This window comes from Labeo rohita, chromosome 23 (assembly GCF_022985175.1).
Source record: "Labeo rohita strain BAU-BD-2019 chromosome 23, IGBB_LRoh.1.0, whole genome shotgun sequence".
NCBI lineage: Eukaryota > Metazoa > Chordata > Actinopteri > Cypriniformes > Cyprinidae > Labeo > Labeo rohita.
Window position 1 is genome coordinate 11,706,569 of NC_066891.1, and position 27,623 is coordinate 11,734,191.

General features: G+C 37.6%; 1 protein-coding gene across 1 annotated transcript in view; it reads left to right on the forward strand.

Moving 5' to 3' along the window:
• camta1a (calmodulin binding transcription activator 1a) overlaps positions 1–27,623 on the forward strand; it is a 409,862-nt gene that overhangs the window by 365,179 nt on the left and 17,060 nt on the right. Inside the window, 7 exon segments of the mRNA XM_051096020.1 lie at positions 2,029–2,169; positions 3,248–3,441; positions 3,443–5,485; positions 7,225–7,351; positions 7,626–7,760; positions 25,900–26,066; positions 27,417–27,607. Of these exon segments, the coding sequence (XP_050951977.1) occupies positions 2,029–2,169; positions 3,248–3,441; positions 3,443–5,485; positions 7,225–7,351; positions 7,626–7,760; positions 25,900–26,066; positions 27,417–27,607 (2,998 nt within the window).

Sequence of the window (27,623 nt, forward strand, 5' to 3'; positions counted from 1 at the left end):
ATTTTACACAGAATGCTATATTTAATAGTGGATTAGATTGTGGCTGTTCCAATTGCTACTCAAAACTAGCCCAAAAAAATCCCCTAAAAATCGTGTTTGGAGGGGTAAAATACACATTTTTCTGCAAGGTTCCCCTGGTAAAATTTGCATTCCAGGGGATAAATATCACGTTTTAAACATGAAAAACAACTGGCTACAACAGTGTTTAAATAGCCCAGTTCCCGCAGACTTGGCAACACTGCTGTCAAATGCGGCTTTAACAAGCTCGACAGCTCTGGTATATAAATGAAACGCTATGGGCTATTTAAAAAAAGGGGTGGGGCTGCTGGATATGTCCCACCTTGTCTTCCTGTTTCATTTGAAATTATGTCAACACGTAGAATAATGGTGCATTTCAAAGCACTTCAGTGAACCTTCATTATGTGAATTATATATATATTATATTTTTAACTATAGTGATATTTTACTAAATGTAATTACTTATTAACGGTTCTGTGGTGAGATAAATCAATTTTATTGTTTTTCTGTATATTTTTGTATACATTTGACTGCAGTAAAATGTGATTTGCAAGCTATAGCAGTGTGGGGCATTCATCTATTTTAGTTAGACTATTAGAATTCTAAAAATTAAAAATTATTTTGTAATTTTATATTTTTTATATTAAAATTTATACTAATAGTTTATATAAATACTTACTACTAACAATTTCCTTTAACAATTAAAATTTTTATTTATTTATTTATTTTTAATACGTTTAGATGAATAACAGGGACACAGCTGAAATGACATGAAATTCCATGTCAACTACTCAAATATTTTCTTGCGCACCCCGGAGGACACTCTGCGCTCCCTCTGGGGATGCGTGTACCCCAGTTTAGGCACTGCTGCGCTAAGGAAATATGAATTTCATTCCCTAACAACATTCATAGAGACTCTGATTCTGCGTCTATGTGTGGTGGAGCAGACATTGCCAGATGGGCTGTTTGAGCAAAGGACCAATAGTTTGAAGAACTGCATTAGTAACGGCAGGCCAGTGCGGACAGAAGTGTGGGAGAATCCCTGCGAGTCTAAATCAGAGGATTCTTCTTCAGATCCTCGCAGCCAACGCCTCCCGCCGATGTCACGGCGTATCCACCAAACCAGCTTGCCCTTTCATTACATGACCTGCCTTGTGCTACGACTCTGGTTCAGGCTCACGCTGTGAGATTGATTTGTCTGTTCGAGCATGGTCATGCTGGTGTAATGGCTTATGGAACGCCGCTGCGATTCTCTGGCCAAGCGCGGAATGGCAGAGCTCAGCAGAGCAGAGAAACCTGCTGTGTATGTGACAACTGTTGTGCCTGCTCCGGCTGGTGACGCAGCACTGTTTGCAAGTTCAAGCCAAACGCTTTTGTCTCTTTTATCTATTTTTGTCTCTGTGTCTCTTTCTCCTGTTTCCTCCCCTCGCTTTCACATGCAATCTCACCTCAGCTTGTTACACTCACTGAAGTAGCAAAGCGTGCACAAGCCGTATTAAGGTATCTCGATGCTGTTTGATATTCTAAATACCGTTCCTCTCCAGAGATCACCACATTTCCTTTGTTCCATTTCTTTTTCCTTTTGCCATTTTACCGTTCCGGTTGTTGTTATTGTTCTTTTTCTCAAAGGAGAGAGGCTGAGCTCGGAAACGGTGATGGCAGCAGAGGGCGTAAACAGCAAAAAGCACCTTGTCAAAGGGCTGGGGCTTTTACTTCAGCTGAAGTGAGACGAGGAAGACTTTTGCTCTTCTTTTTTTCCTCCCATTTCAGCTGAAAATTCACCCTTAACCAGCCCAAATCTGTTCTTGAACTTTCTGTGTTTCTGAGCTCAGAAAGTAGACCAATAAGAATGACTCTTTTTCTCGTAGTACATTTATTCTGGACAAAGTGGTTTTGATATGGATTCTGGCTCTGAGGTAAGGTCAGGGATGTAGTGCACAGGCGGGGTGGGGGAGGGCTGGAAGGCTCGGCTGGTGGGCTGACGACTGTGTCTCCTCTCTCCCTCGGCAGTTCATGGCATCAAGTGGACTTGCAGCAATGGGAACAGCAGCTCTGGCTTCTCTGTGGAGCAGCTGGTGCAGCAGATACTGGACAGCCACCAGACCAAGCCTCCTCCCCGGACTCACAACTGCCTCTGCACTGGCACTCTGGGTAAGGGACAGACAGGAGGGCTGGGGTGTGGGAGTGAGGACGTCAAAAAGGTAGAGCAGGTAGTGTTTTAAATGTGTCTGCAAGAACTGTAAAAGATGAGGTGAGTGTAGAGCAGGCTGAATGCCTAATTAGAGTAGCATCCAGGCTGAACACTTCATAGATGTGCCGATTTATTGAGCTGTCTGTTGCAGTGACACCACTGGGGGGCGTAAAGTTCCTGTCTGTCTGTGTAGTCAATCTTTTTTTTACCCAAGTATACAATAAATGAATTTTCACCTTATACTTCATCACAAATATCCAGCACAGCACTTTACAATCCCATGGTGTTGCTCCTATAGGGTGCCGTTACTCTGCAGCAAATTGAATTGCGTGTTTAAAACAAATGATTGTGGGGTAGATGGATTACCACTTGTTGTATGTTCATATAAAATTCAATTGCCAAGTATGCAGTAAAATGACTAATGCGACATATCAGCCATTTATTAACAAAAGAGGAAAGCTATGTGTTGGCTTCTCATGAAACGATTAATATTGATGATTGATGGTCTCTATAAAGACTTAAATTAATCTCAGTGTTCATTCAAAGCATCAAAGCTTTTTATTCCATTTCAAAGACATTATGTGGTGCATTCTTTGAAATGCTCTTCTTCTGATGTGCAAAGCAAACAGACTTTATAGTGGTGTCATATAGAAAACAGTAGTGTTGTTGTTATAATGTGTTTTGTATTGTTCAATGGAATAAATAATAGGGAAAAGGGCATTTAGATACTGTCCTGAATAAGAATGTATATACTGATAATACTAATAATAATGGAATAATGTTAATTTTAAAATGCAGAATGTCATTAAATAGGAATATTAATTATTCTGAATGAAATAGTATGAATAATTAATAGTATAAATAATAATAATGATTATTATTATACAAAATCCACATTTACTCTGTGTATACAATAATAATAATGATGATAATAAAAAATATTAAAGGGGATAATGCCAGGAAGGAATTAGAGATATTAATTATTGAAATAAAACAGTATGGTTAATGAACAAAAACTGTTTTGTTCTTTCTCTGCAGGTGCTGGGAGCAGTGTGCATCATAAGTGTAACAGCGCCAAACACCGCATTATCTCTCCCAAAGTGGACCCTCGTTCAGGTGGTTACAGCAGCACCCACTCTGAGCTCCAGAATAATGATGTGTCTGAGGGTAAGACAGAACACAGCCACAGCAGCAAAAACAGCGGAGGAACAGGAGGAGGCAGCGTACGTGAAAAAACGCAACGGCAAGGTCCACAAACCTGTGCTGCTGCACCAGAACAGCACTGAAGTATCCTCTACCAATCAGGTGGAAGTGCCAGACACGACTCAGAATTCTCCTGTGTCCATCAGCAGCGGGCTGAATTCTGACCCCGATATGGCCGACAGCCCAGCGGTCACCGGCATGGGCCATGTCGCCTCTGTTATGAGCAGCCTATCACAGAGTGTTTTTATGTCTGAGGTGACTGGGGATCCTGTCTACAGCATGTCCCCCACTGGAGGCCCCAACACCCATATTATGGGACCCGATGCCACCTCTCACAGCCTGGTCTTAGCAGTCACCTCTGACAGCCACAAGTTTGCCTTTCCAGGAAGTGGGAGTGCCGATACAGGTGGTCCCGGAGCAGACGGGCTGTCCATGCTCTCTGCCTCCGGCGTCTCTGAGGAGCTTGTCCTCTCCAGCAGCTTAGACTCCAGCAGTATTAAAATCCCAGAAACTACTATGAACTTTGACCCCGACTGCTTCCTGAACAACCCGAAGCAGGGCCAAACATACGGGGGAAGTGGATTAAAGCAGGAGAACGGCACATCTAGTGCCTCGTCCTCCTCAACAGCTAGCACCAACGGTTTGCAACGCTCGCCAACTATATCTGATTCAAACTACGTCTTCAGCTCTGCGCTGGTGAAGAACATCAAGACAGAGGACACCTCCTTCGAGCAACAGCTGGCCAAAGAAGGAAGCTACCAAGTGGGACCAGTTGTAAGCTGTAGCGTTTCCAGTGGCTCTGGCGCACAAAACTCACTCACCTTGACCCCTGCTTCCTCTCTGCTTCCCTCTGGAGGAGGCCTAAGTCCGAGCACCACCCTGGAGCAGATGGATTTCAGTGCCATTGATGCGAAGCAGGACTACTCCGGTGGTGCCACTGCTGTAAGTTATAACCAGGCAATGAACAACCTAGCTCACCAGAACCGATCTCCAAGCTTTTTTCTTCAAGAAGCACCACAGTCAGCCCAGAATCAGCAAGGCCGGCAGAGCTCCAGCCAGAAGGGCCACCTGCTGGAACATAACACCCCTGACGGGGCCTACATGGGTCTGCAGGTTGTAAAAACAGAATCGCCTGGCAGTAATGGCCACCTCCACCACCATCACACCCACCAGGCCCAGCACAGGCCCAACTGCAATGGAGGCTCGCCCACCGAGGGACAAGGACAGGCTGGCTCACTGCAGCTCCTTCAGTACCAAGGAGGTTTCCCAGGCCTTGGTCCAGAGCACGAGGAAGTGGTCGGCATGGATCAGAACCGCAATGTTGGGTCCGGACAGGCTGGGGCCACTGAAAATGGGACAGATGGTTTACTAAAGTCTGGGGATCATCTACAAGCTTGCGGAGGAGGAAGCGGAGAGAGTGGAGGAGCGGATCACTTCATGCAGCAGGGCTCTGAGAACGGAGCGGGAGCTGAAGCGGTGGCTTTGAGGAATGGAAACACCACGAGTGGGCCCAACAACAGCTCGCAACAGCAACTCCAGCCACTGCTTCAGGGAGCTAATTTGGTTCAGGGGCTCTACAACACTCACCACGGGCTTAGTGGGCCCGGAGCTAATGGCGGAGGAGGCACGGGCATGGAAATCAGCTTGGATCATTTTGACATCTCTTTTGGTAACCAGTTTTCTGACCTCATCAATGACTTCATCTCAGTGGACAGCGGAGCCACAGCAGTTGGGGCTGCAGGGACATTATACACCCACCAGTTAGTGGCCCCGCCTGGGTCAGAAGGAACAGGCAACTCGGGTGGGAACCAACAGCAAGGTCAAGAGGATGCAACCAACAGGGGAGCAGGATACAGCCCCTCAGAGCTTTGCCTCCAGTCGTGCTGCAGCCCCCAGTCTTTAGGCGGAGGTGCCGGCGCTGGTGGAGGGTCAGGAGAGACAGGGTCACTGGCCTACATGCATGTTGCTGAAGTAGTGTCAGCAGCAGTGGCCCAGGGCACTCTGGGAATGTTGCAGGCAACTGGGCGACTTTTCATGGTCACAGACTACTCTCCAGAGTGGTCCTACCCAGAGGTATGTCCGTCTGAATGAAATGCTGTACATTGTACATGCCGTACAAGTTTTTCCTCCATTACAATTATGTACAAAAAGATGATTAAATACTACCACTACTACCACCAATAATAATAATAATATTACATTTGTTATTATTTAAAATCATTTTTAAATGTTTTAGTCACCCATGTGTTATGTTAATAACTTTTATTGTTATTATTATTATTAATAATAATAATATTTTTTAAAATAATTTTTAATATCTTTAGTAACCCACGTGTGATGTTATTAACTTAATAATAATAATTATTATTAATAATTATTAATAATTAAATATTAATATTATTATTAAAATAGCTTTTAAATGTATTTAGCAACCTTTAATAATGAGTGACATTATTCAATGTTAATAATAATCATCATCAATCATCATAATTGTTGTTATTATTATTATTGTTGTTGTTATTATTATTACTTTTTTATTATTTAAAATCATTTTCAAATATTTTAGTAACCCATGTATGATGTTAACCAAATGATGATGATGATAATAATAATAATAATAATAATAATAATAATAATATTTTTAAAATAGTTTTTAAATGTCTTTATTAACCTTAAACAATGTGTGATATTATTAAATGTTAGTTATTATTATTATTTATTATTATTGTTGTTGTTGTTGTTGTTGCTGCTGTTATTGATACCATTTTTAATTATTTAAAATCATTTTTAAATGTCTTTAGTAACCCATGTGTGGTGTGTGAACTTAATAATACTAATAATAATAATAATAATTAGTATTAATTAGTATTAAGATTTTAAAGGTCTTATCCTTTAATAATGTTAATAATAATTATTGTTGTATTATAATTATTATTACATTTTTTATTATTTTAAAATATTTTTAATGTTTTAGTAACCCATGTGTGATGTCAATAACTTTTTATTAATAATAATAATTAATAATAATAATAAGTAGAAGTAGTAGTAGTATTTTTATTATTTAAAATCTTTAAATGTCTTTAGTAACCCATGTATGATTAACTTAATAATAATAATTAGAATAGAATAATTAAAACTATTAATATTAAGTTTTTAAAGGTCTTTATTAACCTTTAATAATGTTAATAATAATAATTATTATTATAGTATTATAATTATTATTACTTTTTTATTATTTTAAATCATTTTTAAATGTTTTAGTAACCCATGTGTGATGTAAATAACTTATGTATTAATAACTGATGAAAATAAATTATTATTTTTATTACTATTATTATTATTATCATAAAACGTTCTATTTAAAATCATTTTTAAATGTCTTTAGTAACCCCTGTATAATTAACTTAATAATAATATACTGTTGTTTTTTTTAAATAATTGTTAAATGTCTTTAGTAATCCATGTGTGATGATGTTGTTGTTGTTATTATTATTATTTCATACATTTTTATTTATTTAAAATTATTTTAAAATATCTTATTTATGTATCCCATGTTTGATATCCAAACACCTCCAGTGCTGTTGTATTATTAGACCACAAGATGGCAGAATACCCTTGGAAACACATTTAAATTACATTTCTTAACATTTATGTTGAAGTCTTGCTGTCTCCCACAAGATGGCATCATAGGATGTTTTATTCTCCTTTCAAATGCTACCTTTAAATCAAAATATTTTAAGAATTATGATGTGATAAGCATGATGGAAATTTTGGGGGCATACATATGTGAGGACTTTTCCTCCATATTTCAGGGTGGTGTGAAGGTCTTAATCACAGGCCCATGGCAAGAAGACAGCAGCACCTACACCTGCCTGTTTGATCAGATCTCTGTCCCTGCCTCCCTCATCCAGCCCGGAGTTTTACGTTGCTACTGCCCCGGTAATTTCACATTTATACATACAGAAGTGACTGACGCTTTAATATATCCCTTTCAAGAAGTACATATTCATTTTAATGTGATTATAAAAAGAAATGTGTTTAATACTCAAAATAAACATTAAAAAAGTAAACCTTTTCCTGGATTGCAAAGAATTTATGTAAGCTCTCACTCAGATGTCACTCTTCATAAGGTGGAGAAGTGCATGAACTATCATAAGTGTCAGTGTGATTTCCTCTGATCTCTCTAATTATGGGGTTGTGTGTGTGTCTGCAGCCCATGACACAGGCTTGGTGACTCTGCAGGTGGCTGTCAGTAATCAAATCATCTCTAACTCGGTTGTGTTTGAGTATAAAGCCCGTGCGCTGCCCTCCCTACCTTCGTCCCAGCACGACTGGCTGTCACTTGATGGTAGGTCTTCCTCTCTGTCTTTTCCTGCATTTGTGAGAGAAAAAAATATCACTTTACTAAATCTGGAACTTATCATGTGACCTCTGATTATTGAGCTACTTGAAGTAGGTGATTATATAATGGTACCTTGGCCCAAGGCTTTTCTAATTATCCCACATTCAGTATTAACAAATTAAAAGCATATCTGATCGAGATAAAGAGTATGTCATGACGACAGAGAGATAGTGAGTGTTTTAATAACAAATCTGGATTGAGGAAGGCCAAGTTGCAGTTTAAAATGTCCAATGCTAAGGCTTGCCTTACAGTTGACCTCTAGATGGGGATAGAGGGCATGTTTAGCAAAGAAAGCAGTGTTCTGTTGAAATCTGAGCCATCATCACCAGTGCTGAAAATGTATTTGAGGTCAACAAGCAAAGGTAAAGTGTGTTATTCAAAGCTAAAGGGAGTGCAGACCACCCTGTAATCAGGTCGATGTTCTGTTTAAGGGCTTTCAGAACAACAGGAAGAGCTTTTGATGCTTTTTTGCCCTTTGTGCTTTAATCTAACTGAGGCATGGCAAGCACAAAGGAGGCAGTAATTTATATAAGTGGTTAATACTTTAGGGTCAAGGGGAAGGGCACTCTGGAAATAGTACACTGATGACTTTGATGAGCTTTTCGTGACATAAGACAAACTGATTGCTCCTTCACATCTGGCTTGATTTTGTATCTCTTTATTTATAAGGATGCATTGGGGTGTTTTTTTGCACAAAAATGCATAATTTTATTCTACACTAATTTATCAACACTAACCTTGCAATAAGGTTGTTAAAAATTGTTAAATTAGTCACTGAACTAGGTATCGTGAACTTGTTTATTTATTTTAAAAATTACTATTGTTAATTGTTTATTTTTTTCTCAGTGCTGCTATAAACTAAAACTATTAAAAATCATTATTTAAAATGAATCTTAAGTTCAGTATAAATAATAAATAAAACATAAGTGAAATAAAACACAGTCCTGCTTATAAGTTTGTGCAATATAAGAAATGTTTAGAATTTTAACAAAATAAGATGGATCATGTAACGACACACAGTATTAAGGGTATGAAAACTTTTGAACAGGATCATTTTTTTTTATAAATTTTGTTATTATTGTGTCTTGTGGGGGGTATGTAAATATCTATTATGTAAAATAGCTTATTCAGGACAGTGTTATATAAAAAAAAACAAGATGCAAATTTCATCATCCCTTAACATTATTAACATTTTGCCTATGTTCCTAAGGAACTTTGACCAGAGCTGTAAATTGAATTACTAAAATTATTAAAACTAAAACTGATGTAAAAAAATAAAGCTAAATAGAAATACTAAATATAATAATAGTAAAACATAAATTCATGTTCATTCATAATACAGTAACACTTTACAGTAAGGTTCATTAGTTAACATTAGTTAACTACTTTCTAAGAATGAGCAATAAATCTACAGCATTTATTAATCTTAGTTTAATTTCAACATTTACTAATACATTATTAAAATGAAAAGTTGTTTTTTGTGTTTTAGTGTTAATGCACTGTGAATTAACATGAACTAACAATGAACGACTGTATTTTCGTTAGCTAACATTAACAAAGATTAATAAATACTGTAAGAAATGTGTTGTTTATTATTTGTTCATGTTAATTAATACATTAAATAATGGAACCTTATTTTACAGTGTTACCCATAATACTTTCATGTTAACGTGAAGTGTTCAAATGTATTGGTACTGTATATGCTAGATTAATAAATGCTTTAAAAGTATTGTTTATTATGGGTTCATGATACAGTGCCTGATAGCAAATAGTAGCAAATTCAATCTAAAGTTTAATATGTAATCATTTTGGAAGCTGCCTGTGAGAAGATGGGCAAAACAGAAAGACATGTAACTCAAATCCTCTATTTAAACACTGTTTCAAATTGCTTTGCGCACACATCGGTGAACTTTACAAAGTCCTTTAGCTGTCCCAGTCTGTTAGTGTTAACTTAAATGCAAGGGTTTAAGTCTAATCATACCATCGCTGTAGGGGATTTGCCCTCTTTAAAGCCTGGCAAACCAAATACAATCCCACACACACGCTTTTCCACGCAACCCAGGCAGCCTCAAACTGAGGCTGTGGCGTCAAAGAGCTTCTGAAAATATTGGAGCATATGGGCAAAGCGACACGCCTGCCAATTTGACGTCCGAAGCTCTAATCTGCTTGCTTCGATCAGGTGATAGGAGGTTTAGCCAAGACAAACAATCCCGATGAATGGTTTGGGCAGCAAGGAGTGGCAGCCAGCGCTCAGATACAGCATGTGTTTGACAAGCCTGATGTTCGGAGAGCAGAAGGCTAAGCCAAACCAGTAGAAATAATCACGCATTACAGTAATTCATGCACTTACTATACCACTGTACATATCTATTAAACGCCTGATTTCTGCAGGTATTTAATCTGTGAGGTGTGTGCCTGTGTTATAAGGACAGGCTAAGTGCTTTGTCTCCTATGAGTCTGAGTAAAGAAGAGAGTGCCAGTGCCTGTGTGTGGTGCTGTTTGTCTGTGGAGGTGGGGGCGGGGGGGTGAGTGTTGTTACTGCAGTGTGCATTGACAGGGTAAAGTAGGGCATGGTGGAGGAGCCTGTGGAAAGGGACAGCTGCAATGCAGACAGCCCTGAAGGCAGAGAAAGGGAGAACCCAGAGAACCCAGTCTCCATTCAGCACAACACCAGTTCATTCACATCTCACAGACCAGCCAATTATGCACTTGTGATTCTCTAGACTAGACAAACACACACATATAAGTATATTCAAATTGGCTGTACAAGTCATTTCGACTCATTTTTTTGTCTTAAATCTAGCTTAAAAAAGAATAAAATGACAAATATTGATTGTTGACAATAAAAAAAAAACACTGTCATGGCTTATTTTATAGTGCATATATAGTGCAAAATACATTGAATTTGTTTGTATGCACACTTTAACTACTGTAATGGCTAAATTGTCTTATGGAGTTCTCAAGAACTGTTTCTTAATGTGTTTTCATTTAGCTCAGTGTTTTATTAACTTAAGTAGCAAGAGGTAGGTTTAGTGGATTAGTGGATAAGAAAAAGCTTAACTAAATTGGAGTGAGTCATCAGTTGGTTTGACTTTAACCATGGCATGAAACACAGTGCTGCCTGGAAATGAGGGTGTTGAAGTATTCAAGGAAATCACAAAGCCACTTTGTAAGTTATTCCCGACTCTGACTCATGAAATAATGGGTGGTTTGACTGAGTGTGATATTCGGAAATGTATTTGCACTTACTTAACAGGTCAGAATATCAATAGGCTTAGTATATACAGGAAGACTATGCTATTAGAAAAACCAATAACAAGTAAGCTTTAGATAGGGCCATAACTATAATCATAACTCAATCCAATAACTGGATTTTGGGGGTTATTATACGCTTGCTTCTGCACTGATTCTCACTCCTGGTCATTAAACCACAGCCTGGTTTCTATATCGAGCGAGCACTACTGTCAAATAAAACGATTTCGAGACAAACCCCAGCGTCTGCTGTTTGACACTACATTTATCGTTTCCTTTCAGCTGTGTGCTCTGATGCTCTAATGGCACACAGCTGCCTGCCTTGATTTGTCATAATGCAGAATGGGGGCGGGGCTTTGCTTCTCTCTGCAGCATTGCAGGTACGAAGCCACAGGCTGGAGTCGTCGTGCACTGTAACCATGACCAATGTATTGTCTTTATGCCAGTTCGTATTGTCCACTGATTAAAAAGTGTGCGTCCGAATCACTGTCTGGATATTCAGTGGTCAATCGATGCCGTTCTTTGCACATTACGGAGATGAACCAGCATTTTAACATCGGTTTATTACTATGACTGTAATTTATAAGATATAAAATATAAACGGTCGTTCACATATGATCTGTATTATTTGTCTGGCTGACTGATTCCCAGGTTCCTTTTTTGTAACGCAGAAAAAGACGTTAAATGTTTATGGGGAAATTTACTAACCTGTTTTTTTAAAAAAAAAAACTGAAGAAAAAGTGGAGTAGTAATTGTTAATGGAAAGACAGTGTGACATGCTGTCTTGCCCATTAATAATTTCTACGTTTTTTTTTTTTTTTTTTTTTTTTGCTTTGTCTTCATGGATCGTGGAAAAACTAGGGCGTCTGTTTACCTGCGGCACGTGCGCAGCGTCTCCTCGCGCTGAGATTCACGCACGCGCGCGCAAGGGGGGTGAGGGAGGGTAGCAGTAATCAATGTTGCCAAATCTCTCAATAAAATTAAGCGGATGCGCTTAGAACTCAATAAGAGGTTCCTTTTTTGTTCCTGTTGATAGTTTTTCATAACTATCTCAGAGAGATAGATGTTTTTAAAACCTAAAAACCTAAACATATAAGTTAGATAAAACTTAGATTAAGCGGGATTTATTGCTGTTATCTAAAAAAAAATGTTTTTTAAAAAGTTTATTTGCAAAAACAGATAACTCCGGTTTTTAAGTGTTCAGAAATTATGTTTTTATTATGCTTTTATTGTTAGTTAGCTGTATTTAGTTATGTTTACTTAATCAAAATAACCCAGCTGCAGTTTGATTGAAATTAATTTGAACCCACGATTAAAAAACATGATTTTTTAATATTTTTAAAAACGGAGTTATCTGTTTTTGCAAAGGAACTCTTCATATGTTATTTTATCAAACGGATTTGTTCCAAAACACGCAAATGATTCCTGAAAATAACCCAAAAAACCACAAATAAACAGTGCTCGTATTGTAAAAACTTAGGAAATAACAAGGCTGAAGTGGCTTATCATAAGAGGACTTGGCAACACCGGCTGTAGTGCTGGAGTAAAGAGGGGCGGGGGGAGAGTACGGGAGTAAGTGAGCGGGCTTTACATTTCTCTCTGCTCTTGCACGTCGCTTCTACACTTTCTTCTATTGTTGATGAGACCTTTTAGGACATTCCCATAGTATAAAAAGGTAGTTATTCTGCCCAGTGTTAGTAAATATAGGAGCAAACTGCGAGTGTGAGACACGGCCATTTGGGACATTGTGGTCAGGATGCCGATGAATGACATCTGCTTTTCCTAAAGACAAGGGACCGTTTGCTTTGCAGGGCGACTCTCGATGGACAGTGAAATAGAAGGTTGGACATGTTTAAATGAACTTAGTGTCTGTGTGTGTGTGGTCTCGTCTCTAAAGTTACTACATGTGCTTAGCCCACTTTAAACCCTTGTCATTTCCATCCCAAGTGAACATAGCGCTTTACTTAAGCTAGAGAAATGTTACGTTCTGTGCGTTTTTCATTTACACCCAAACCTTTTCTTTAAATGCTAGATTGTGTTTCTAAAAATAAGTCCGCTGAGGCTCAAGTTTATCCGTTCTGACTGAATTCAGTCACTACTGAAGCGCTGCTTTTCGTAGTTTCCTGAACTAAATGTGTCAACTTCCAAAATAGAAACAAGACTCTGATCTTGAACATACATGAGGCGCTAGTGAATAAACGCTGGACTGGACCACCTGAGCGAACTTGAACAGACCGCCTGATTCTTCCGGCTTAAAGTCAAATAGTTACCTTTAGCTATTTCATATATTATTCTTAATATATGGCCTTTTCATAATTTGAAAAAGGTTCTCTAAGGTTCTCTCATTTCGATCATTTTATACAGAAAGTGACAAGAGATCCGCTTGTCTGGCACTTCATTGCGCCAAAGCATCACACGGCAAAAGTAGGAAAAACAGCTCATTTGTGCGGCAGTCATGTCATTTAGTGGGTCTGTTAGCTGTAGTCGTGACCGGAGTGTGTGTGTGTATGTGTGTAACACACAGCAGTCCTGTGATCTGCGCTCTTGTTTTCGGCACCGAGGACAGCGACGCACCATTAACGCGCAAGTGAGCTCGGGAAACATTCAAATATACGACACAAGTTAGACAAATGAATTGTTTGGTGTTGATGGTTATGGATTATGGCGGGAAAATAGAGTTTTCAGAGCAATCAGAAGACTCGTGGTTCTCCAACAATGTCCTCCTCAACAACCTGTTGATACTGATGTGCTGAATGGAAATACAGTAGGAATGATTTCTCGCAAGTTAAGACTATATTGCACATTATGAAGTTTCACTTGAATTTCTTGCATAAAATATTACTAAAAACATTTTTAGAGTTTAAAGGAGTCACAATGGTATGTGTTGAGGAAATCTTAAAAATCTAAGTTTTTCATTTTTATTTTTATTTTTTTAAAGAACAGTGCTGCAATTCTATAAACATTAGTGCAGTAGACTTGCATTAACTGCTGCATGATAGAATCTGATAGTTGTTTCCTAATAACTTATTAACTAAACCTAATTTAGTTTGTTAATAAATACTAAAAAATAGATACTTCAAAAGGAAAATGTATGCATGATTACTTAAATGTTTTCTATAGTTGCATGTGACATCAATGCACATGTGAGCTGTATACACTGTTAGAGAGTGAGACATTAAGCCATAAATGTTTAATAATGAAGTTTACTGACAAATTTGAATTTTTTTGGTGGGTGAAAAATCAATCACCCTTTTACCAAGTACTTGCACAGTGTAGAAAATTGCTTTGTTGTCCTGAGGCAACATAGTGCAGTAGGGTTAATGAACTCAACAACCCTACAACTATTACCTCTGAATTAGTATTCCCTACCATGTTCCATCCAGGAGCTTATAAATTAGCTATTTGTGGATTTCAGTCATGTGTATTGTTGCTGAACATTGCAAATGCTAAATTTAAAGTGCTTGTGAATATTGATTGATTGAGGGATTTATATCCATTCCATTAAAAGACAATTAATACGCCTTTTAAAAAAGTTAATATGTTTTATTTCATGGTTGTTCAGTTTTCAAGTTTGTCTGATTGGAAACTTTTATTAAATTGTACCTCATTTAGAGTAGTGCAGGAAATGTCAGAACACTTAACCTGAGCTTCAGAGGATTTCTGCTCAGGTTATTTCATAGAAAGTTAAGGTCATGACAGTCATCTTGTTAAGGAAAGCCATTTCTGTACACTGTTTCTGTTGCTATCATGCACTGAATACCCATTAAGACTAGCAAGCTTCTTGTGCAGCACCAGACTTTCTTGACTGATTGCACTCTGCCAGATCCTGCTCAGTTTACTTCATTAGCTCTGAGAAACATGTTGATTCATATAGTGATAGACATTGCTTTAGAAACTTGTTGTTCGGCTTAGTGTGGTCAGTCTAAATAAGTGTCTCTGAGTTGCTTTTAAGACTGATTTGAAGAATGTTTCAAATGAAAAATTCCTTGCAGATGCATTTTCCCACTGTTGATTCAGCCAGTTTCTAGCAGTGATTGGTCAAAATCCAGATCATATTTTTACACCCCAGACCAGTGCTGAAAACATTCTGCTTTAGTGGCTTCTATCTAACACAATGTGCCTCAAGGGCACAATCGTTAATTAGTGTTAAATCAGACAGCAGTTAGGGAGATTGGCACAGCGGCTCTTAGACTGTTAGAGGAACGCTGAAATTGATTGAAAATAAGATTTGTTAAGGCTTGAGTTTTGAGTTAAGGCTTTTGTTTTTTTTAAAAGAGTGATAAGTCACTGAATGTGACATATACTATATGAGTAAATGACAGAAGATTTGCTGATACCAAATCAAACTGCTGATGAAAGCATTTCCACTGTTAGTTTTATCACTGAAATATATTTGACATTGTAACTGTAGTCAGCATTGTTGCCTGGTTGTTTTGTATGCTTTGTTTGAATGATGATAGGCAGAGCCGAGCAAAATGTAGCTGACTCACGTGAACAGTAAAGTCATTAATAACATGTATGAATAAGACTTTTGTGAGATTTTTGTGGACTGGTACATATAAAAGATTATTCACAATACAGCAAGATAATGTATAATGATGTATTAGTCAAGCATGATAAAAAAATTTTGTTACTGTGCATGAATAAACGTGTCACACAGTGCCACATGAAGTAGGAGATATAACCAGGGCATGTCTTGGAGGATGGGTAAAGCAGTTAGCTCATGGAGATGCTTGCTTCTGATTTAATTTGATTTGCTGCTGGTTTTGATGGATATTAAATTGGAGGGCTCCAGTCAACCAGAAAGAGACAGCGTTCAAGTTGGCTGAAAACCATGCTGTGATTTGGGAAACTAGAGAAAGTATATGCAACAGAACTTTTGTGCCTTGTGCATACATACATGATATGCATTAGTCAATTAAAAGAAGATTCTATATGTTGATATTAGTTAATGCATTAATATCATAAGATGAATATTTTGAAGATTTGGAGAAATTTAGCATCCCTTCACTTGCTTATCAACGAATCCTATGCCTTCGCTGTCAGAATGATAAAAAGTCCATCAGTTGACGTCTTGTGAAGGGAAAAGTTCTGGTGCTCTTTTACTTTAAAATGCTGTTTCTGGTCATAATGTGACCCAATAATCCATAATAATGCTACATCCAGTGAAAAAGTCTATCCCCTGTTGCTCTCTCAAATCAGAAACTACCAACATAATTGTTTAGAACTGTCTTGGACTGTTTATGAACAGTGTTTGATCTATGCCTGTTTCTCTCCTGATTCAGATAGGATGACTCTTCCACTGGAGAAAGCAGCATTGTGGATAAAGGATTTTAGCTGGAAGCAATGGTTTGAAGTTATAAATGTCTTAATGATGGATTTGTTTATTATAAACACAGGCTTTTGCTTGACAATATGTCATTTAATGAATTGGAGTTATGTGAGTTATTATGGATTTTTTTTCTGACGGCACCCATTCACTACAGAGGATACATTGGTGAGCAAGTGATAAAGAAACAAACTCATCTAAATCTTGGATGGCCTGAGGGTGGGTAAACTTTCAGCAAATCAATGCAAATATTTACATATACTACAAATACACTTCTATGTAACAAATGTGTACACTGGGATTAGTTAATGCATGGAAACGGCTGTTAGTCTAAACATTAGTGGTAAGGAATTTCCAGTGTGCACTTTAGTTTTTGTCAGTAGGTGACGGAAAGTGACTTTATGAGTGAGTGATCGGATCATTCATTCAACCGATTTGTTCAAAACACTGGATCATTCGGGAACTAAACATGTAACTGTCTTTATGAGTGAGTCATTGAAGAAAGAACTTCTTCAGCTTTCTTTGAGTAAATCATTTAATCATTCACAGAACAAAAACAAACAATGTACCAACAGCCCTCAAATGGAAGTAACATATTTATTGACCTGTTGTATAAAAGCAATATTATGCTCGTTGTTTGGTTACCCATTGTAAAGACAGAATACTATTATGTTCCCACTACTCTTTGTCTGTGATAGAGTAGTGCAGTGTGTGACTAGCAAATTGTCATGTCATGACTCAGTCATGGAAAGTCTTCATCCCTTTATCCGTCTCCTTCAGGACTGGAGTGTTTCCAGAAGAGTAACGCACATTTTAAACCTATTTAATCACTAGTATCCTTAATGCCAAAGCAGCATGTGTGTAACAGTCAGCTGACGGCGTTTCCTACTAGAGCTTGAGCTTTCTTAAACAGCAGGTCAGTTGGAGCTGAAAGTTCAGATCTCAAAATCAGGGCAGAGGAACTCAACCAGTGTTTTAAACACTCCATTCTTGTTGTAACACCTGGGAAGTTTGTTTTGTGTGTGTGCAGTGATAGCATAGATCTTTGCAGCAGTGACAGCCAGTCCTTGCTCACGGCACTTTTGAAGTCTAGACTGAAAGAGACTTGTTCTGTGTAAGCATTCCTGTTGTGGGACAGGAAACTTGCAGAGGCCTCAGTGGTGGGAAATAGTGCTGCTGCCTGTAGTAATATTCCAGCAACAGACATTGACGAAATGTAGAAATGTGCTCATGTTTCTGACATATTTAAATAGAACATTATTGGTACTGTTTATCAACACTAAAAAAATAATTATGGATAAGCATATTATTTTTCCTTATGCTTAGAATGTGCACTTCTTACTACAGCATGTTAAAGTATGAATGTGTCCTTCTGGCAGAAATATACATACTGTTCAGATGGAAGGGTTTTCAGTTTAATTTACCACAATCAGTGAGCTACAATGTCCGCCAAGGCTGGTATGTCGAATCTTTAAATAGACTCTTCTCAGTGTTGAAAGTAGAGTTGTTTGATCATTTTGAAATCTACACTTTTCAGTTGAGTAATTTGTTAAATAAGGAATGGACATTTAAACATTTGCACTGCAAATGCACCTGCAGGATTCATGCTTGTTGTGATGAATATGTTTTCTCATTTGAGAAAGATTTCTATAATCACTCCAGTCCATTTGCAGGTTTTCTCTGATCACATGTAAAAGAGATCGCACTCTGAAATCACTCGGTAGCAAAATTATGGAAATGGTAAATCATAAAAAGTGAAAATTATGAGCTGAAAAGTCTTCATGACGAAGTTTAAAAAAGAAATACTTTTTATTGCTTTTGCAATAACTATGGCTTATGTCATAGTATGACTTAGTATCTTATATTTTTTACTTTTTATGTCATAATTTCAACTTTTTATGCCATTATGACTTTTATCTCATAATTTAGACTTAATATGTGATCATTTCAACTTTTTAACCTCATTATGACATCACTAGTAAAAAAAATAAATATAATGAAATTAATTTTAAATGCATTTATTTTATGCTAAGTATACATTTACATATTTATGTACTTAATAAAAATAGTATACTAAATTGGTATACTTAAAGTCTGCTAAATTGGAACAACTAAGTTTGTACTTAACACATTTTAATTGTGCGAAAGTAGTGCTGAAGTCCAACTAAAAATATACTGAAGTATGTTTGTTTGTGCTAAAAAGTGGAGCTATTGGAAGTTTACTTAAGGTACACTTTTTTATCTTGCATTTAAAGACCGCTGTTATTCAAAAATCATACAACCTTCATCAACAGTGACATTAAAACACATTAGAAGAAAGGAATTCACTTCCAGAACAACAGTTTACAGATAATGTACTAACCCTCTGTCATCCAAGATATTAATGTCTTTAATGTCGTTTTTAATGTCTTTCTTTCTTCAGTCGTGAAGAAATATGTTTTTTGTAGACTTTAATAGACTTCTATGGTGCCCGTGAGTTTGAACTTCCAAAATGCAGCTTCAATGCTGCTTCAAGGGCTCTAAACAATCCCAGCCAAGGAATAAGGTTCTTATCTAACGAAATGATGTCATTTTCTAAAAAAAAATGACAGTTTATATACTTTTTAACCTCAAATGCTCATCTTGTCTAGCTCTGTCTAGCTCTGCTCTGTGCAGTCCCATTCAAGAGAGTTGAGTAATTTGTAGTATATGTAAAAACTCCCATCTCATTTTCTCCTCCAACTTCAAAATCATCCTACATCGCTGTTTTACCTTTTTTGAAAGAGCGTTTGACCTTTTTTGCACGTTCACTTTGTAAACACTGGGTGAGTATATCTGCAGCGATGTAGGATGATTTGGAAGTTTGAGGAGAAAATGGGACGGGAGTGAAACTGTCCATTTTTTAGAAAATGGCTGATGGTTTCGCTAGATATTCCTCGGCTGGGATCATTTAGAGCTCTTTGAAGCTGCACTGAAACTACATTTTGGAGTTCAAACTCGTGGGCACCATAAAACTCCACTATATGGAGATAATTCCTGAAATGTTTTCCTCAAAAAACATAATTTCATTACGACTGAAAAAAGAAAGACATGAACATATTGGATGACAAGGGAGTGAGTACGTTATCTGTAAATTTTTGTTCTGGAAGTGAACTACTACTTTAATATTCAGAAAAGTGTATTGTGTACAAGTAAAGTTTAATTACAATTTTTATATCAGTAAGTTTCAAGTGATATGTCAGTGAATATGTTAATAGATTTGAACTATATTTAGTATAAATATAAATGTATTTTAAATGTATTACTTTTTTACTAGGGATGTCATAAAAAGTATTTTTAATATTATAAAAATCTGTAATATCTGTATAATTTTAGGTATGATGCATTAGTATGAATAGAAACCTTCATGTCTTTTAAGAGTTAATTGTTAGTGATCCTCACACTAATGCAATCAACTGTTGCATTTGTCTGTTGTTCATTTTCAGTAGAGATTTTATGTTTTTGTCTTTCTAATAATATATAAAAAAAAATCAGTCTTTCTTTTATTCCGAATATTATTGTTCTATTAGCCCTCTGTTTAACATTGTCATTACTTACATTATAGGCTGGTAATGTGTGACGTGACAGAGCAGTACTGGAAATGATCCACTACCCTAGTTGATAGTTTATCCTCATGAAGTGAATGATGCTACTGTATATTCATGTCCACTGTTCTTGAGATGAGAGGGTGAATGCAGATGGTGGTCTCAGCTGGGAGAGCCTCTGCCAGCGTCACTCCCCCTCTCCTCTACTAAATACCAGCCTACGTCAACCAGCAGAGCTTAACTCAGGAAGGGGGTTCTCCAGAACACCATCATTCTGGAGAGCTGGGGTATTATCCACCACCTGATGGCCATGCATGGAATTTTGTGATGGATGAATAGTTAAGAATAGCAGCAAGCTAGCATACTGCTCTATGAGCCTGCAACATACAGTTTTCTGTATGCATTGAATACTTAAATTATCTACTGCATATGTTTGCCAAAATGTGCAGTACAGAACAGAACACACAGTGACAAAATTGATCCAAACTACTGTTTGAAATGTTTAACATTGAGTAATGGGTACTGTATGCATATACTGTTCTAAAAACATGGTATTGTGCAGTATACAGTTTGTTTATATGTATATATGAAAGCAAGCATTATGTATAATCGCATTTAAGTGCATGCTGTAAGCATAACAGAAAGATGATAACAGTTACGCCCACATAGCACTTATATCCACTTGCACAGAATTATCTATTAATGCAGTACATTATTGCAGTTCTTTATTGCAACAGATGAGTGCGGTCCAGGTGTTTGCTCCCATAACAACACACTCAGCATTATAAGATGCAAGGAAGAGTGAAGTAGACAAAGTGAGACTCCGCTAGCCTATTTTGGTGAAAGACAGAGCATTAATATATCTCTGTGACAATTCCAGGTGTGTATCGTGTGTTTGTTTGTGTATATGTAACTCTATAGACAGAATCCTTAAAGATATAGAAGCAGTTCCTGAGCTGAAAATAAACACACACTCAGAGTCTTCAGCTCCTGACTCATCAAGTCTCCCACAGGAATAAATAGTGAATAGACCCTTAATGAAGTTCTCCTCTCATTGAGCTGTCTATCAGCTTTCCCTCTTTCTCAGCCATTACTCCCCAGGATCTCTCAGTTCTCATACACAGCGTATGCCTGACGTCCATGAACGTGACTCAGTGCCCATGAGTCATTCTAAGAGCAGAAAAGGTTGTGGTTGGTGGCTGGATTGAGGCAGAAGCAGATTTTGAAAAGCTTAAACAGGAGCTGGAGGCAATGTTGGAGGCAGCTCACACAAGAAGGCAGTCTCTGGAGAGACAGACATGGTGACATTGTCTTAGGCCTGTTGCACACATACTGTGAGTAGCACATATTCATTTTGGCACCTTAATAGTTTACAGTATTCACACTTAGAAGTATCTCAGACATGATGCTGAAAGTAGAGTTTCTGTATTATATTGGCCATCTGGCACATGCTGAACCCAGCAGAAAACACACTATAATGCACAGTAAACAATATGTTTTGAAATATAGGCTTTTTTGAAACAACATACTGTTCTTACCTATTATTAGGGGGAAAAAATCAGTACTTCTGGCAGAATTCAGATGATTTAAAGGATTAGGTCACTTCGAGAATAAAAAAAAATTCTGAAAATTTACTCACCCCCATGTCATCCAAGATATTCATGTCTTTCTTCAGTTGAGAAGAAATTAAGGTTTTTTAAGGAAAACATTACAGGTTTTTTGCCCTACCCTACCTTTTTGAACCAAAGTACACAGGTGAAGAACTAACCACGCGTGACCTTTTCAACGTAATTACGTAATGTGTGAAGTCATAGACGTGCATTGCAGAGCTAGTGCAAGATGAGCATTTTGTAGTTAAAAGTATATAAATTTGTATTTTTTTTAGGAAATGACCAATCGTTTGACTAGATGAGACCCTTATTCCTCCGCTGGAATTGTGTAGAGCCCTTTGCAGCTGCATTGAAAATGCAATTTGAACCTGTTGGCTCCCATTGAAGTCCACTATATAGAGACAAATCCTGGAGTGTTTTCCTCAAAAACCTTAATTTCTTTCCGACTGAAGAAAGAAAGATGAACATCTTGGATGGCATAGGAGTAAGTAAATTATCAGGAAATTTTTATTCTGGAAGTGACCTAATCCTTTAAACAGTTCATAGCCACACTTTTGGGTTTGAGTGCAGCAGTTCTGTGCAGTTTAGTTATCTAATTTTTTCTTTGGTCCCGTTCCTCATGTAAATTTTTAAACATAATCAAGTTTTTAATAATCCTTCCAAGTGCTGCATAATTAATCATATTTTAACTGTGGTCATGATTTCTGCTTCTTGATTAAGCATAATCATCTACAGTATAATCAGTTTAATCATTATCGCGTTGCTCTAATTCTTCCTATAACCAGTTTATACTTTATGGTCATTGTTAAAGGAAGTAGTGCGTGGTAGTAGCTCAGGAACAGAAAAGGGAAATTATTCAATTTAAAAATATTGCCATGTTTGATAGTCACATCATTAGATATCTGCTCTCAGTGCCAATAGGCTGCCACATGTGTAGTTTATAAAGAAATGGGAAGGTGTTGCACGTGTCACCGTGTTGCTTCAGCTCTGACTGGTGGTCCCTTCCTTTTCTCCGCCTCCTGCAATGTGGCCCCTCCCCCTAACCCCCTCTCCCTCTGCAGTGTACGTGTGTGGCATTTTGAGCACACTGGCGGCAGCAGGTGGAGATGACATCATCTGCACTGCAGCAGACTGCAGCACTGTGTCTGAACAAAGACATGTCAATGCTGCTGCTAACTGGCGCTGCCACACAGCCGCTCTCTTGGCATCTTTAGTCTCTAGGTAGCTTACTTTCCTTCTGTCTCTCTCTTTTTCTCTCTCTCTGGCTTGGCATCTGAATAAAGTTTTAATGCTGAGTGCAGGCGGGCTGAAGCCCACTGATTCAATAAGTCATAGTTTATATGAAAAATAATAAGTTCTCACCCATCAAGGTTTAATAATGGTAGTTGTTAAAGCTTTGAGGCTGGTTTAGGAGGTTTGAAAAATCTCAATAATAACTCGTCCTGCAGATTTTTGTCAACACTCCTAGAGTCATGGTGGGTTTTGCATAGGTTCTTTTGACCTTGATCAATACAAAATCAAAATGTAAATGCATGTCCCAGTCACATTTTCTTAAATAAACATTATTTACACTATCAGGAAAAAACATTAACAATGTAATCAATATTTTATTTATTAAAGCCAAGTATGAATCTCATCAAGTTTTTGAGCATTTTACATTTATTTCAAAATAATAACTCAAGGCAGTAACAAATTAAACAGTGTATTTTATTTGTGAACTTATGTTCAGCTATTATTTTTAATAATGAACCTTTAACTATTTTTAAATTTTTCAGATCATCAGTCATCAAAGCTCTGTATATACTGGTCACAGACGCAGAGATTTACTTTAAATTTCACCAAGCTAATTACTCACTGAAAACTTCCACAGATCATATTTTCAGGCCATTATACGTCTTATTTGGATGTAGCAAAGTGGTTATATCCAACTGTGTGAGTTGTTTATTTACTTTTTTAAATTAGTCTTCCCATTAATACAATTATGGGCCTAGCGCAAACCGTCTTTTGGCATTAAAATACTAAAGGATTTACTAAAGACGCACAGTGACGAATAAGCGCTGAAAAGACTTAGTTATATTTGCACCTGACCTTCCCTTTCAGATGCAAAATTTATGGGAGGAGCATATTTGCGGAAAAAAAGCATGTCTTAAACTGTTTTGCACTTGAAATGGCTGCAATTGTTGCTAGGAGGAGGTACAAGGGAGAGGATTTTTTCCACACATAGTAATTTATTTGAAATTCCAGAAGAACACATTATCCAAACATATCGTTTGCCAAGCCATGTTATTTTTAATTTGCTTCAGGAAATAAAAGATGATTTGGAACCCTCAACTAGGAGTCACGCAATACCAGGTCTATCAAAACCTCTTGCAACCCTTGTTTTTTTGGCCTACGGTTTTTTTCAACGTACCGTGGCTTTATTTCTTTATTCTTTATTTGCGACTACGCTAATTTGCACTGCGCTTGGTATATTGTGTTGGTCGATATGTAAATGAGATTTTGCCTCTGTGTTCTTTGATTTGCGCGTTGTTAGTAAATCAACCCGCAGAAATTTCCACACCCATCAGCACTGTTTTGGAATCATGCTCTTGCTCTAATTTGCCCTGTTTAGTAAAACTGGCCCTATATTGTTTATTCAGACTGATTTGTGAACGTGGAACGAGCATGAAAACAAGAGGCAGGATTTATCTCATGAACCAATCACAGTCATATCCAATCATACTGCGAAGGAGGCATTGCCTCCTCTCATGTGACTTTCCCCCATTCATTCTCAATTACCCTCCACCAAACTCACGGCACGCTTTAGGGGGTCTGTTAAAACTCAGTGGGCTCAGGGGAGGTGAGAGAGACGCAAATTCCTGCTGCAACTTTACCGCTGTTGAAAGATGTTTGTTTAGAGAAGCAAGTGATTTATATACTTTTTAATGTTATATTTTGTAATATTGCCGTTGTTTTATTTTTGTACTACGAATGTTTTTTTCATCCAGTATTTTGAGGAGGCACCACCTCCATTGCTTCCTCGAAGGAAACGATATATATATTCTATTTAGCGTTAATTTCTTTCGTTTATGTTTTAGTGAATTTAGTACCTAAACTTATTTCAGTAAGTTGCCTAGTCAACATTTCTCATTTTCATATAATTTTTATTTTTAATCTAATATGTATGTTTTATTTTATTTCATCTTTTTAAAATAGTTTTAACAATAGGATCACTGGTGTGAACAGACTCAGTCAGGCTGGTTGACTCTAGGCCACATGTTGCTTGAATTTAATGTTGAGTGTAATACTCCATGACCTATTGCTGTCAATAGGCTAACTGGTGTCTTTTTGGCAGCCAGACTCTTACTGAGTTGTCAAACAGTGTCATTTTATGTACATGACCTCTGAACGCCACTCCTGACATTTTCACCAGGCATCCAAACAATATCTGCCTGCTTTCATGGCCCTCTGGATTAAACAAATGTATATTTATAGTGCAAAAGACACAAATGTTACGTACTAGTATGTTAACACAGGCATTACAGATTTGATTTGTGCCTTCTTGCACTTTTGCCGTCTCTCAATGTGCCTTTCCGTTCATCAATAAACTGACACTAGAGCAAACCACAGCCCAGCATGCCCCTGTCGCTTGGTTACCATGCAGCAGCAGGTTGCCACAGAAACAGGCTTATCAGTGCGAGGCACATACAGTTGTGAGTACCGGTGCTATAGCTCACCTGTGCTAGTCCCATTACTTATATCTGCATCTCTGATTGACAGATCACATGGCCATATGTTTAGTGTGTTCAGTCTGTCTGGATTGGGTTACAAAGTAACTTTGTAAGTTTTTAACTCATCCTGCACCCTAACAACCATATAGGAATTCCCTGGGCATGCTGGTTTTGCGCTGGCGGAAAATGTAAAAATGTAGTTATGAAATATAAATGCGAAATAATTGACTGTATGTGCATGTTCACTGCTGTGTTTCTGAAGCTGAATGTGTTGATGTGCCTCATTACTGATTCCATTAATTTATAATAATGACTGCAATTACGGAAATGGTGATTGATAACATCAGACTCTGAGTCTTGATTGGATACCATAAGGGTAATGACTGAGTTTAATTAAACATCCAATATAGAATTTTGCTTGGGGATGTGAGCTAAACCAAAGAAGAATTTATTTCAGACCTCGCTGAGATATAGTGTAATTTACAGCATCCGTTTTCTTTGAATTGTACAGTCAGTAACTGCTCTAGCTAATTTGCATCTTTTACTTGGGTGCTAAACTAAAGTTGGAACCCAAGTTTTGTGAACTGCTGTAATTAAACTGATATTAATGTTCCTCTGCAGATAACCAGTTCAGAATGTCCATCCTGGAGCGGCTGGAACAGATGGAGCGCAGGATGGCTGAGATGGCCGGTCAGCAACAGCAGGGCAGTGGAGGAACAGCAGGGACTGGAGGGGGAGGTGGAGGAGGAGGAGGAGGAGGAAATGGAGGTGCTAATAGCCAGTCTCAGGTATAGCAGCACATCAGTAATTGTTATGTGTGAGATTAGAATGTATTTAAAACAGCAACAAGTATGTCTGTCATATTTTAAAGGGATAGTTCACCCAAAAATGAAAATTCTGTCATTAATTACCCACCCTCATGTTGTTCCAAACCCATAAGACCTTTGTTCATCTTACGGGTTTTACGGGTTTGGAGCAACATGAGGGTGTATAATTAATGACAGAATTTTCATTTTTGAGTGAACTATCCCTTTAATGACATGGTGTTTATTAAAGGAGAACTCCACTTTCAAAACAACGATTCACATATAATGTACTCACCCCCTTGTCATCCAAGATGTTCATGTCTTTCGTTCTTCACTCGTAAAGAAATTGTTATTTGAGGAAAACATATCAGCATTTTTCTCCATATAGTGGACTTCAATGGTGCCCCGATTTTGAACTTCCAAAAGGCAGTTTAAATGCGGCTTCAAATGATCCCAAATACAGTTGTAAATGATCCAAGCCGAGGAAGAAGGGTCTTATCTAGTGAAACGATCAGTTATTTTCATAAAAATAATACAATTTATACACTTTTTAATGTCAAACGCTCGTCTTGTCTTACTCTGCCTGGACTGTTTTTTTTCTGGTTCATAACAGTTAGGGTATGTCGAAAAACTCCTATCTCATGTTGTCCCTCAACTTCAAGATCATCCTATATTGCTGTTTTACCTTTTTCGTTAAGGGTGTTTGATCCTGTTTGCATGTTTACTTTGCAAAGACTGTGTCTGTACTTCTGCAGCAATGTAGGATGATTCTGAAGTAATTTTTGAAGTTGAGGGAAAAAAATACCCTAACTGTCTTAAACCAGAGTACACAGAGTTCAGGCAGAGCGAGACAAGACGAGTGTTTGAGATTAAAAAGTACTTAAATTGTATTAATTTTATGAAAATAACCAATCGTTTCGCTAGATAAGACGCTTCTTCCTTGGCTGGGATCATTTACAACCGCATTTGGGATCATTTGAAGCTGCATTTAAGCTGCATTTTGGAAGTTCAAAATCGGGGCATCATAGCAGTCCATTATATGGAGAAAAATCCTGAAATGTTTTCCTCAAAAAGAAAGAAAGACATGAACATCTTGGATGACAAGGGGGTACATTATATGTGAATCTTAGAAGTGGACTTCTCCTTTAACACTGCTTTTGTGAGCCAGTTGAACCAATTCAGTAAAAACTTCAGAAATTGTATATCACTGCAGCTTTTCTACTTGTGAATTATAGCTTTCAGTCTGAGCCATAATGACTATTGCAGAAAGCAGTGGATTGTGACAGTTCCTTGAGTTTGTAAAGATGTCAGGCACTCTATTTTCTTCTGCAGTGTATCTCGGGACAGGCAGGAAGCTCTTTTGAGAGTCGTGTGGTGGTTGTTTGTGAGAAGATGATGAACAGGGCCTGCTGGGCCAAATCTAAACATCTGATTCACTCCAAGACCTTCCGGGGCATGACCTTGCTACACCTTGCTGCAGGCCAAGGCTACGCCACCCTCATCCAGACTCTCATCAAATGGCGGTGAGTTACGATCAGT